Source organism: Fistularia commersonii, chromosome 7 (assembly GCF_037954325.1).
Source record: "Fistularia commersonii isolate RoL2024-O1a breed Wild chromosome 7, RoL_Fcom_v1.0, whole genome shotgun sequence".
NCBI classification, from domain to species: Eukaryota; Metazoa; Chordata; class Actinopteri; order Syngnathiformes; family Fistulariidae; genus Fistularia; species Fistularia commersonii.
In genome coordinates this window covers 5,414,477-5,428,007 of record NC_141290.1, presented here as the reverse complement: position 1 = coordinate 5,428,007, position 13,531 = coordinate 5,414,477, and the positions used below count along the sequence as shown (strand labels likewise).

The following is a 13,531-nucleotide window of genomic DNA, read 5'->3' as shown; positions in this document are numbered from 1 at the left end:
CAGCTGCTAGCCTTAGCGGCTAGCATCACAATTTTTACATCTGTTAGCAATGGCAGCTATCGTTAGCGTCAAGTACCAATACGTATCCTTAAAATTATTGCCAAATGAATGCTTTCTATGCCAGGACATTTTTGAAACATGTTTATATGATTACGGTTTGGCTAAAATATTAGTAAATCCCTAAATGAATGGTGAACCACTGTGATAAAAAATATGTTCCTCTTTTCTTTCAATTAAAAGTGAATTATTCTTATCATTGTCTCTGTGAAGGCAGATTCAAAAGAGCAGCTGTTTCACAGGACCAGTCTGTAAGTCTTATATTGAATTAATTATACCACCCTCTTTATTTCATTTGTTTTCATTTTCAACCACCCCATCTCTTAGCTTGTCAGTCAATCATGTCATTGTTCAATCCTGTTTGTTTTTTCTCTCCACAGTAAAACATTTGATTGACACCTGAGTCCAGACGCCTGCGGTATCTTCAGAAAGACAGAATAAAAGAAGAGAGAAAAGAGACGGGCGGCAATTTACATCTTTTATCATCCCTCCTCGCTGCTGCCCATCATCCGGACTTTGACATCTTGTAGTTTATAGCACGCCTTTCGTATTTTGCAAAGGAACATCGATGCATTTCTGAATGTAAAACGCACACACTCACACACGCATGCGCGAAAAACTTTTGCAAAATGACCATTAATATTGTAAGAAAATATCACCTATATCACCTATAAGTCATTCAGGAAGTTCTTTATAAAAAAATAGCAAGAAATCCCCTCCCAAAAATTCACCGACAAGTAATTTTAAAACTGAGCAACCCGATTTATCCTGCCCTTTCACAACAAGGGGCTTCATCTTCTGAAAGATTCCCAGGATTCTTTATTTTGGAGAGAAATGTGGATGGAATGTTAAATGTGAGGAGATGAAGGAAGGGGTACACACACACACACACACACACACACACAGGTCACATTTTACGACGGCGGCAGCGACGCTGGCAGGGTTTATTAGACTCTGCTGATCTTCAGCCAAGTCTGGCTTTAACATTCTGGCGCCGGTTTGTACTTGATCAGCCTGAGAACACAGGGTCGTCATAAAATAAGCAAAAAAATGAGATAATAGAAAATTATATTTATAAAATATAAAATGAATATAGTGTTAATTTGTTCTGTGACCCAGCTCTTAAATCAATTTGCTCATATATTCAATTATATTTCCCCATTAAAATGAAGTGAAACGCTATTAATCCCTTGCAGCCCCCCCTGTTTTTGCTACATGCTTTTAAATGTAATTTTAAAAAATAATGTATAAAAAAATAGTCATCCAAAAAACTGGTTTTATTAAGTGCATTTACCATGAAGATCCGACAAAGATGCTGGTGGTGGTGCAGGATGTTGAGGGAATTTTTAATGTTGTGCTCTATCCCTTAACTTACTCGCTACACACTAAACACTTGCTGCAGTGTATTGCTAAATTTAACTTGCAAACTGTGCAACACCTTATCGCTAAACTTAATTTAGCGACGTATAGAATGCCAGTCCTTCTAAAATGATCAAATCATCCCCAATCGGCTTTGAAAGGCTCTTCCGATCCCTTGTCTGTTGACATTTCCGCCATCTGCTGCACCAAATCCCTGTAACTGTGTTGTGCCTTCTCACCGATAATGTTCCCAGTCACGGTATCTCGCCAAAAACAACTTCTCCATCTCTTTACGTGACAACAGTTAAACTTCGCTCATGTGTTTCCATGATTTTCAAAGCGTGCGCAAATTTTTTTAAACGCCACTTTGCAGACAGCTGCAGCTGCATCAGTGAAAAAGCTTATAAATCAGATCTCCGCTCGTATCACAATGCAAGAAAATCGTATTTGATATGAGCGACGACTCATATCAAATACCTTAATTTCCGGACTATTGAGCGCATCTCAATATAAGCCGCACCGGCTAGCTGATTGCTATCTTGGGCTTCCTCCTGCGCAATAAAAACGTCAAAGTCGTCTTCTTCGGTGTCGGAGTTGAACGGCCTCAGAATTTCCCGGTCATTTCATCGGTCCAACATGACGAGGATAAATGAAAATAATCCATAAATTAGCTGCATCGTTGTTTAAGCCAGTGTTCAAAGCGTGTGAAAAAAGTTGCGGCTTATCATCCGGAATTTACAGTACAAATGAAGGAAGAGCAACAGTCCGTGGGAAGGAGAAAAGGATGAAAAACACGGCGCTAAACGTCACGCCTTGTTTTACTGTAGCAGATACTGAGTGGTGTCAGTCACTTCCTGTTTGGGCGGGGAAGAAAAGTGGGCCGCAGAAAAGAAGTAGGCCAGAATGTGAAGTTCATAAATAAAAGGCCCCTCAGAGATCTTAGCCTACATTGCTAGTATTTTTAGTTCCTCTGGGCAGATTCACTCGCTGGCTTGTCATCAACAACCCGGATGGTTCTGATCACCTGATCCCTGCCTGACGCTCTACCGCGTTTTTTACCCACCGACCTTCGACCCCTTTTCCTTGTAGATCCGCCGTGACGCTCGAGCAGGCATGTTCTGGTAGGAATGGAGAATTCATCTTTAAAAACCGAGAAGGCCCAAAAACCAACAAAAACAACAAGCAAAGAAATGAACAGAAAAATATATGAGTGAGAAATTACCTTTCCATTTGGACCTGTTTCTCACAGGAAAAAAAAAACAAATACCTGGAGCCACAAAATCCTTTAGACATCTAAAATGAAGATAACACTGCCTACATAGTTATTTTTTATTTTTATGCTATAAATACAATGCTATATGTATATATATACATATATATGAGTCCTCCTTGTATTTAGGAAATAAAAAAACTAATTTAAAAATCACCCGCCTGCAGTGAATGGAAAATGCCATCTAATAAAAAAAAAAACAATTTTACTGAACTATGTAAAATATACATTTGCAAAACCATAGCCAAGTAAAATATTTATTTTACTTGGTCGGTGTTCTTTTAAGTGTAAAAAGCTCAACAAAGCGCATGCTGGCGGTTGTGACATTTTTGAGCCACATAAAAATGAAACCTGTTACACTATTACCATAATCTTCTAGTTGAGAATTACATTTCAAAAAAATTAAGTCAAAATAAAATAAATGTAAATAAAATGCTTTATTTTCCAACGTCACGGTGTGCCGACCCCTGAAATACTTTTATACATATATAGCCAACCACAGCCAACCATTCACTCTCTGGATGGAAGACGTAGAGAGAACCCAGGCTTTTTTTGGTTTTTTTTTCATTTCTCCGTCAGCCATAGGATGGAGAAAACAACATCCAGATTGACGCCAAACGCTAAGTTTTGTTCCCTGCCCCCGAGCCACCGGTTCTCTTCACCAGAGGCCAGTGAAAACCAGCAATGGGCCCCCAGGGACCCAGGAACATCGGGAGGACTTTGGACAAGAACATGTGAGGCAGACTTTTATTTTATTAGATTTTTCAAGAGGACGTTTATCTCCATGCATTTTCTAAGATGTGCTACGGTTCTGTCTTTTTATTTTCTTTTATTTCTGCCCCATCACAGAACACCCCTCAGTGAGACTGTCACCCAGATCCTCCCCTTGTGTCTCCTTGTCTTTTCTTCAGTCAGGTCCTCTTTCATATATTCGAAGATATAAGTGTGACCAGTTGCCTTGTTTTCTTTCTTAAGAAGCAAAACACTGGGTTAAAAACAACCTAGTTTCCAGAGAATGGCCAGCAGAGGGCGCCGTTTCTGCCGACTTGAATTTGTTTGCGTTCTTGACGGGTCTTTTGAAATGTCGCCCAGATGGAAGGAGAGCAACGCACATTTCTAGAAAAGCACATTCACCAGGTCGACCCTTAAGAAACGATAGGTTCTCCTTGGATCTTCCACGTGTCTCCTGGCGCCTGGAGTTCTTTTTTTCTGATGGTAAAAACATTTGTTTGTCAGGAAACGCAAGATTTCATTTCTGTTTCTGTCCTGGGGGGGGGAGTATAAAGAGGTGGGGGATATTGGTTTCCCGCCCCTGTTCTTCTTTGGTCGGTGAAACAAAGACGCGGCTCCTCGTCGAAAGGAGACGGGATTAGAACCGGCAGCTAAGTCCTCGTCCGCTGTCCCCGGAGAGGTGGACTTTGGCCAACGGTTCCAAGAGTCTGCAGCGTGGAAGGGGGATGGCGTGGACCTGTCTCCTTCCATTCTACTCCGGCGGCGTCTGGCGCATGGTGAAGGTCATTCTTCCCCTCAGGGGGCGCCATTCGTCACCGGCAGTGTCAGGAGACCTGGACGACGGAAAGAAGAGGAGGTCGATTGAATGATGGGATAATTATTGTTTTCCGAAGCGACGCTTTGAATGAGAAGTATTTTATATGGCGTTTTTCCGGGCAGAGATGGAACCCTGTGGGACGGCCTGTCGCTGCTCTGCACGTCAGGAGAAACAAAAAAAAAAAAAAAAGAAACAGGGATTATTAGTCGGCGCTGAGTCGTCCTTCTCCCCGTTCGCGGTCGAGGTCTCGGCCTCATTAGAGGAAAAGAAGAAGTAGGAAAAAAAAAAAACCTTCACAGAGGACGTAGAATTAAAAGCCTGCGCAGCCTGAGACCCAATTAGAGCCGGCGAGCAGAGATTCAAGCCCAACAGCCGGCGACAGGCAGGGAATTTATTCAGCAGCACGTCTGAGCGTTTTGGAAAGCGTGTTTATGCGTGTGTGTGTGTGTGTGTGTGTGTGTGTTGGCACACCAAAACTCCGCAGACGTGAATATTTATGAAATGTCAGGGTTTCATGGAGATCCTCGGGAGATCATCTCTCCGTCTGAGAGGTAAAACACGGCAGCCGTCACAAAAGCAAACGCCGAAGCGTCAGACTGTTTCACCTGGTCTCGATCACACGGGTCACCGGGTGTTTTTGTCTCGTAGCGAATCAACAAGCATTATTGTCTTCCCTCCCCTGAGTTGCACTGAAATGAAAATGAGCTATGTACTGAGAGAAACAACAAAAAGAAAAGGATCCTTGATGGAACCCTGTGGGACTCCCAGCGCTACAAATGGAGCAGGTGCTGGTTTCTGGCTTCTACTTGTCAAACTCCTCTAAACTTTGCCCAACTATCCATCCATCGCTGGATGTAGCATTTTAAACCAGATATCTGGGGCCTTCTGGATTTCCTCGGCTTCCTGAAAGAAGCCAAAAAAGTAAAGAGGTGCGACAGGGCTTGAGGAGCAAATCTGTCGAGAAGTGTTCCCCTCTTTATTTGTTCCTGGAAGTGTAGACATCCTTGTCAAAGCTTTAATGTAACACACACACACACACACTTTTTGTCGAGGTGAGGATAGGGTGTAATTTATGTTCATGTTAAGAAGACGAAGAGGAAGCTGAAGTAGCGGGAGTGGTGTGTTGTCCCCTCCCCTCTCGGGCCTCTGATTTATTCATGCGCACCGGCCACAATCCCAAAATAAAATAAATAAAATGGATGAATAAGTAAAAGGAGTCAGACAAGGACGCGCTGGATTTTTCACTCGCAGGTCGTACGTCAAAGAAGAAGAAGAGGGGGGAAAAAGAAAGGAACAAGGCGTCAGTCCCTGAGAAGGTGAAACCCAAAGAGAAGGTGGCACAGGAGGAGATATTGGAAAATCCGATCAATATTCCTCCATCGGTCATCACAAAATTTCAGGAAAACAAAGCGACTCCCATACGAAGTGTGTGTGTGTGTGTGTCCTCACCGTGGTGGTCTTGACCCGGCCCCCGGGCAGCGTACACGTCCAGCCCGACTGGTTGACCAGCAGCTCGCAGCCTTCGTCGTCCAGACAGGGAGCCATGGCGCACCACTGACGGCTGCTGACCACGACCACTAGGGGGAGGCAGAGAGACTCAATTAATGATATTTTATTCACGGTCTAAGAGTCCGACGCAGAGGCGGAGCCTATCCTAGTGGTCGAGTTATAAGGCGGGGCTAAAACCTGAGCCAATCCCAGGCGGGAGAAATTGGCGAGACGGTAAATGCCGAACTTGACCATTTATCTTTATTGTTGTTTTTGACATTCTTCCGTTGAAAAAACATCTTCCTCTCCTAAATCATCGCTTTATTCCGGACGTCTGCGCTCAGTGTTTACTTCTTTAGTTTTTAATGGAATCCCTTTTATTCTGGTTCTCTTTACGGGAGAGGAAAAGGCGTCGTCTTCATCACCCATTCAGCTATTTATAAAGAAACGGGACGCTCTCGCAGCCGCATTTGCATACTGCGGCTCCTGATTGGCCCCGCTGAGGGATGGGGGGAGATGAGGGGGTAGAAAGGCGGTGGAGGGTGAACAGTCGCTGGTGGATCTAAGGTCAAATAGCGAGACGCCGGGGCCAAAGACTCTTGTTCCAACATTTCCCACAAGCCCTCGGGGATTTGACGATAACCAGGGGGTCGGTCTTGTCACGTGCATCACAATCGGAAAGGTTTGACAGAAAGTCGGGAAAAGTGTTTTAAAGTGATCCGACTTGGATTTCCGCAGAATCGGCGGTGCGGAGCTGAGCGAGGCCCTCCAGCTGTTGTCGTCGTCTCCAGATGTCGCGGTGGGAACGGGGATGGGGACAGGGGAGGGGGCGGGGTTGCTGATGAAACGCTCTGTAACACCGCTCGCTCGCTCGCGTTTCCTTGGCGACTGGAGGCCTCGTGGCGTCCCGCTCCGACTTAATTACTTCTTAATTCTTCCCTCAATCGAGGTGTTTTGTTTACATCCCGTGAGCTAGCTGAGCATTAGCCTAGCGGGCCCTGAACGCCACGCCACGCCACATCTGAGCTTCAACCGGGGGCCCTGGAACCCGGAGGAGCCTCTTACCATCGACGCAGGCCGGTTGTCCTCGCATCGTCCCTGCGATCTGACCCCTCCTGCAGGCGCAGCGAGCCGTCTGCCGGGCGATGGTCCTCCTGGGCTGACTGCTGTCCCGGTCCAGAGTCACGATCTCGCAGGTCCCCGCCGCCAGCTGACCTGGGTGACACGGAGCAACGGGAAGGAAGGGGGTTCAACGAGCGTTACCCCGTTTTGCTGTAAGACTGTCGGCCAGAGGGTGGTGCTTTAGGGACAAAAAATATATTTCTACAATTGGTAAGTGGGTTGGCCAGGCTGCCAGGCGTCTTGAGCTTCTTGAGCACCGCCTGGTGTCGGACGCTCGGATTTCCCACCCGTCCCCCCTGAACCTGAATGCAACCTGATTAAGCACACCTGAAAAAAAAACTAAAAATGAACAACCTTCCTCAGGCAGGTGTGCGTGATTTTGATCATAGAGGTGAAATAGTTGATGTTTGCCAACTACCATGGTAGTAAATGACTGTTTTCACACTGTCTATTTTTCTAGAAGCCTTGTCAAAATGCAAAATCTCCACTGGAGGTTTTCTTCTCCCCCTGCAGGAACAAGATCGGCGCGCTCCACTGGCTCCGCCCCCTTTCGGGGTTCCGAAGTCCTCACTTTTAGGACAGGGAGGAAAAAAAAAGGTGGGAGCGTCTCTTCTGGAAGTGAATGTGGATTATTGAACCGTTTAAGGTGTCACATCGGCGAGCTATTTTAAGTTGGAACCGCTTCCTCATCAGCAGAACCCCCATCCAGGCACCTCCTCATCTTCCTCATACATGCACCTGGGGGTTCAGGTAATGATGAAGGCCAAGACGGGGCAGGAGTAATGAGGCCCTGGGACGCAAAGCGATGTGACGAAACCTGGCGGATACTGATGTTCTCACCCGGGCATCGTTTTCAGGTCAGAATCATCAGAGGAGAGAAATAAAAAAGGGAAAAAATTCTGTAGATGAATTCACTGCTTGACACTTCTTAGCTATCAAACGATTCACTCGTTCATTCACCGGCCTGCTGACTCGCTAAGCTACTTAACGACTCACCGGCCGATGAGCCAAGTCACTCTATCGCTCACAAGTTGAATCAGACCCGGATTCACTCACTCATTAGTTGACTTTGTCATATATTTGCTCACTTGTTCACTCATTCACCAACCCGCTCACCTGCTAAGCTTCTTATCGACTCACTGGACAATAAGTTTTCTCATTGACATCCTGGTTTTTTGTTGTTTCAGGGTTCCTCCTACAACCACATGGTACGACTCAGAACCCCATTTTCTTTTTCAAGTGACACATTTTATCGCTAAATTTCAAGAAATGACTCTCAAGCAGAACTTTTCAAGTGAATCATTTGATCGCTGAGTTTCAGGAAACGATTCTCCGGCAGAACTTTCGAGCAGAACTTTCAAGTGAATCATTTGATCGCTGATTTTTAGGAAATTATTCTCCAGCAGAATTTTCAAGTGACTCATTTGATCCCCGAGTTTCAGGACATGACTCCAACAGAACTTTTAAGTGAATCATTCGATTGCTTAGTTTCAGGAAATGATTCTCCAGCAGAACTTTGAAGTTAATCATTTGATAGCTGAGTTTAAGGAAATTATTCTCCAGAACTTTTAAGTGAATCATTCGATCGCTGAGTTTCAGGACATGACTCCAGCAAAACTTTCAAATGAATCATTTGATCGCTGAGTTTAAGGAAATTATTCTCTAGCAGAACTTTCAAGTGAATCATTTGATCGCTGAGTTTAAGGACATGACTCCAGCAGAACTTTTAAGTGAATCTTTCAATCGCTGAGTTTAGGGAAATGACTCCAGCAGAACTTTCTGCAGATTCAGAAGGAAGTAGTCTTATTCCTCCTACCTTCATCTCCTCCACCTCCTCCTGCTCTGATGCCTGTATGAACCATCTAAGCGCTCCATTTCCTGACGGTGTGATTACAGCAGAACTGCCGCAGGATGAGGAGCTTTCCCACTTGACGCAGAGCCGAGAAGCTTCTCCGGAAAATCAATTTAGGACGTCGACCCAGCTCACACACAGATTATGTAATGCGGGTGGGCAAGTGGGTCCAAGTGGTTCTGCTGATCCACATGGTGTCGGTTTGGACCAGCTGTCACATGATTTGCAATGGAACCGAGCAGGTAGCATTTCCTGTCACGAGACTCTTGTTGCATTGCTACTCGTCCCACACTTGGTTCACACAACTTAAACGCCTCCTTGTCGTCACAACAGCCGTCCAAAACAAGCCTGGGAGCTTCAGGTTAGGTAGTTGTGAATGAAATCTCCATCTACTGACATCCATCCATCTAATTGCCGTTGAGCTTCTGATCCGAATCCTCTGACATCCTCTCAAAGGGAAAAAAGTTAAAAACCAGACTTTTGGTCATTTGCTGGAGTTCAATTTATGTAGATTTGTCGTTTATTTCCAGTGAAATTTTTTTCGTTCATTCACTGACAGATTATAGTGTTTCTTCTTTTTGGTTCTCTCCAGGTTATCCGTCTTCAGTCCAAAAAGTCTGCAGGTTCATCAAAGATGAGCATTGTGAACAGGCAGGTGATCACCTGGATGATTGACAGCTGACATGTCCAGGTTAAACCCCGCCTCCCTCCACATGATGAGCCATGATTGGCTGACGCCTGTCTGAACCCTGAGGTAAGCAGTGTAGTTGAATTAACGTTTCAGGGAATTTACATCCGAACAGAGAGTGGCTTCACATTAGTGACATCCCAAACGGTGCTTGAAGCTGTTTCTTACTGGAATTCACACTTTGATTGCCGAAAGCTGGAAGCGCTTTAAATCCACCCGTCTTCCAATCGGGTTCTCTTTTCAGGAAAACTCAGAGGCCCAGGGGAAAAACCCGACAGATGATCATTTACGCCATTACCCCCGCCCCCAGAAACAGACCTGAGTGGACGTTACAGATGCTCAGAGCACAGTTATTAACTCTGGTTTCATTTTTAATGCCGTTTGTAAATATTTCATATTCTTTCAGGAAGGAGGGCTGAAAGTCTGAAGCTAAAAGGATGGAAACCCATGAAACTATAAAGAAGCTGATGTTTTTCCGGGTGAAGCCACCCGCCGTCCCCGTGTGAGGACATAGTCGGGGGTTCGATTCTCACCGGCAATCCTGGAACTGAAAGCAGGAAAGACTACAATGATGGCGGACAGGCTAGCTTCTCATGCTAAGTTCCCCTATAAAGTTAAACACACTGAGGGCAATATAAGTGTCTTGCTCAGGGGCTGTCGGCAGAGAAGTCCCTGTATGAGGACACCCGGCTTCCCCCCACTTCTCGAACAAAATCTCGCGTGTTGCGCGCGCGCACGTACCTTCCTTTGGCGCCTGGTCGTGGAGCACGCGCAGCAGCAGGAAGCAGAGCGCGGCGGCGGCGAGCGCGCGTGCCACCGGCCGTGACTGGGGCTGCATGCCGCGGGTCCGCGCGCGGGTCCTCACGGGGCCGCGAGCGCGCCCGGCCACCTCGCGGCGGGGCGCCTGCGCGGAACACGGGGCATCCCGACGCGGGTCGACCGCGAACCGCAAATCCAGAGGTCCGGGTCGAGGGACGGGTGTGCGGGGGGCGAAGAGGGCGACGGGGGCGAAGGGGGTGACGGGGGCTCCGGTATCCGGCGGGGGGTCGTCGGTCCTCACGGCGCAGGCGCGCGGGGGGGGGCTCCCCTCCACCCCCGCGGCGCCGCCCGGTACTTCCCCGTCGGCGGGTTCACTCACAGTCCGTGGCGTCGGGGGACGCCGAGTGCCGGCGGAGCCGCTCGGCGGGCATGACGCGCCGGTACTGGCCGGAGGAGGGGACGCTGCTGCCTCCCGGTGCGGAGCTCCTCCCCGGACTGCACCCTCTTTCCCTTCCTCGCCCTCCTGTTCTCTCTCTCCGTCGCTCCTTCTCAAGTGACGTCACACCGGTTCACGCACGTCCCGGGCTGAGGTCGTCCCCGCGCGGGCGAAGTTTTGATTGGCGGCCGGAAAAAGTCCCCGGATGGAACGGGAACTCGAGACGGGAGGACAGAGCGGGACCTCTGACCCCTGACGGTTCAATCTCTCCTGATAAATGTTTGGATAATTCATTCATAATAATCACGCTCATGATTTATATAATTTTACTCATATCATAATTATACTCACTTCAGTACTGATCATTAATCATTAATTCAATATTGTTGGCATGGTGGCGCAGTGGTTAGCGCTTTAGCTTCACAGCAAGAAGGACTCTGGTTCAATCCCAACAAGTTTAAGAATAAGAACAGCTTTATTGATCCCGAAGAAAATTGTTGTGCCAGTTACAAGAAAAACATAACAATTCATAATAGTTGAAATTGTATAAGCAGTTTGAAAAAAAAAAGAGTTTGCATGTTCTCGACACATGCTGTGTCGGGATGGGTTTTTAAATTGTTTTCTAAATTGTCCGTCTGTATATGTGGCCCTGTGACTGACTGGCAACCTCTTGCAGCTGTGACAGGCTCTGGCATCCCCCGTGACCTGGCAGATGATTGGTAGACATTAATAACATGAATAATTTATTCATATTTCCTTAATGTTTCTGCAGTTCTGCAATCGTGTCATTTTTTTGTTTGTTTTTAGCTATTGTTATTCATCATTTACAATTTTATTCAAAAGATTCAAAGTTTTTATTGTCGCCTGTGCAGCCTTAAAACATGTTTCCTTATGCAAAGAAATTCTTATTTTGCTGTCCATGGTAAAGCCAGATGAGTAGCTCAAATAAAAAAGAAACCAATTAACAATCAGCATATTATTGCAATTAGATGTAAACACCATTGACAGGATGCTAATTGAAATGTAATCAGCTGTGTTCATAGGATGTGCAAGTTGAGATGTACTTTCTCAACTGAGTGCAAAAAATTTTGCCTTTTATATTTCCTTTACTAAGATCCTAATTATAAATTCTAACTCTTTTTCCAACACCCTCATTTGTCCCAAACGTCCTGTTGCTAAATGTAAACATGATTTTAAATTATTCAAAATGAAATCTTTGCTCATTTTCAGAACTTTTCTTAAATATTATACATAATGTAGTCCGCGGATGAGGAAAAAGTCTATTCTGACAGGACGGCAAAGGAGATGATAAGGATGAATCTGTCATCAATGACAGTGGATGTAATGAACTCCCTCCTCCATCACCTCCTTCACTCCTCAAGACCCCCGGTGGTATTAAAACATCTCGCCTTCCAGTCACCTGGAAATGAAATCCAGAACTTTCCAGGGGAAATAACGTTCCTGGGTTATAAAAAAACATGCTCGGAAACAGCGATAATCAAATAGCCCCCCCAAAAAAAAAATCTATAAATGAAAAATGAGCAAAGTTAATTATGAGCAGGAAAATGTCCTAAAAACCTAAATTTCTAAAATGTGGATTGATGTTTTGCTTAAGGCAAGTGTGTGTGTGTGTGTGTGTGTGTGTGTGTGTGTGTGTGTGTGTGTGTGTGTGTGTGTGTGTGTGTGTGTGTGTGTGTGTGTGTGTGTGTGTGAGAGATGTGAGAGCTCAACGGCAGCGTGATCACACACAGTGGCCGTAAAAAAACTTAAGTGCCGGTGATTAAAAAGTGATGGCAGAGCAGCAGGTTCAACGCCCGACGGCGCTGGTGTGGTGTTGCCACGGAGAAGCGGTTTCCATGACACCAGCCCTGGGTATCTGTCTGGTTTTAGCCACCATCGGAGGGGAAATTGAACACACACACACACACACACACACACACACACACACACACACACACACACACACACACACACACACACACACACAGTGATAGTGCCCCCGAGTGGTAGCAGCCTGGCTACTGCGAGGGAGTGACAATAATCCGGGTGCCGTGACCCCTCCTTATCTGAACCTTTTTCTGATGTACTGGTTATTGATACTTAATCGATGTGATCAGTGACAATCCGGACACTCGGGAATAGATCCTTGAGATGTTCATATGTCGCAGGACCTGAAATGATTCGCCTCTACCCAAAGAGAATTCACCGGAGCGTCCGCTACAGATATTACAGCTGTAAAACACAAGTGAGGGGCCGCAGGGGGTGGAAAGGAGAAATCAGGTTTAATGTTGCCATAAAAAGAGTCGGCGTGGCGCGAGGAGTGCTGGCCTCGGGTCGGCGGGGGCAGCGTCATGCTTCAGCATGGCCCAGAAAATTCCCCCGGGTCCATCTTGTTTTTACAGCCGTCAGATAGACGTCCGTCTCTGGCGGGAAGAAGAAACTTCCTGATTAATTCACACTCTGTACATATAGTTATGTATTAACTTGTAATTTATACTCATACAAAATAGAAAGTTCATACATTCTCTCTCTAACATATATATATAGGTTGAGGTCAGGACTCTGTGCAGCCCAGTCAAGTTCATCCACACCAGACTGTCATCCATGTGTTTATGGACCTTTATGGAAATTTCACAACTTGATTTGTTGCACAGGTGGCATCCTATCACAGTTCCACGCCGGAATTCACTGAGCTCCTGAGAGCAACCCATCCTTTCACCAGTGTTTATAAAAACAGTCTGCACGCCTAGGTGTGTGATTTTATACACCTGCGGCCATGGAAGTGACTGGAACACTTAATTCTGATTATTGGGATGGGTGGGCGAATACTTTTAGCCCCACTATGGGGTGAATAATGCCCCATAGTGTGTGTGTGTGTGTGTATATATATATATATATATATATATGTGTGTGTGTGTGTGTGTGTGTGTGTGTGTGTACATATATATATG

The 13,531-nt window shown here is 46.0% G+C and overlaps 1 protein-coding gene across 1 annotated transcript; it reads right to left on the bottom strand.

Moving 5' to 3' along the window:
• Positions 1–3,419: 3,419 nt before the first annotated feature.
• On the bottom strand, positions 3,420–10,681 carry LOC147232454 (chemokine-like protein TAFA-5). Its single transcript, XM_086149306.1, has 4 exons — positions 10,127–10,681; positions 6,789–6,938; positions 5,685–5,812; positions 3,420–4,251 (listed from the first exon to the last, which is right to left on the bottom strand). Exons 1-4 carry the CDS (start codon positions 10,221–10,223, stop codon positions 4,243–4,245), a joined length of 384 nt encoding a protein of 127 aa, XP_086005432.1. The 5' UTR covers positions 10,224–10,681; the 3' UTR covers positions 3,420–4,242.
• Positions 10,682–13,531: the final 2,850 nt, after the last annotated feature.

Excerpts from the sequence above, each read along its gene's own strand:
- LOC147232454 (XM_086149306.1), bottom strand. The coding sequence starts at position 10,223 with ATGCAGCCCCAGTCACGGCCGGTGGCACGCGCGCTCGCCGCCGCCGCG. Across the intron at positions 6,939-10,126 it reads CGACCAGGCGCCAAAGGAAG|GTCAGCTGGCGGCGGGGACC; the intron begins GTACGTGCGCGC and ends CGTGTCACCCAG. Across the intron at positions 5,813-6,788 it reads ACAACCGGCCTGCGTCGATG|TGGTCGTGGTCAGCAGCCGT; the intron begins GTAAGAGGCTCC and ends GCCTCCCCCTAG.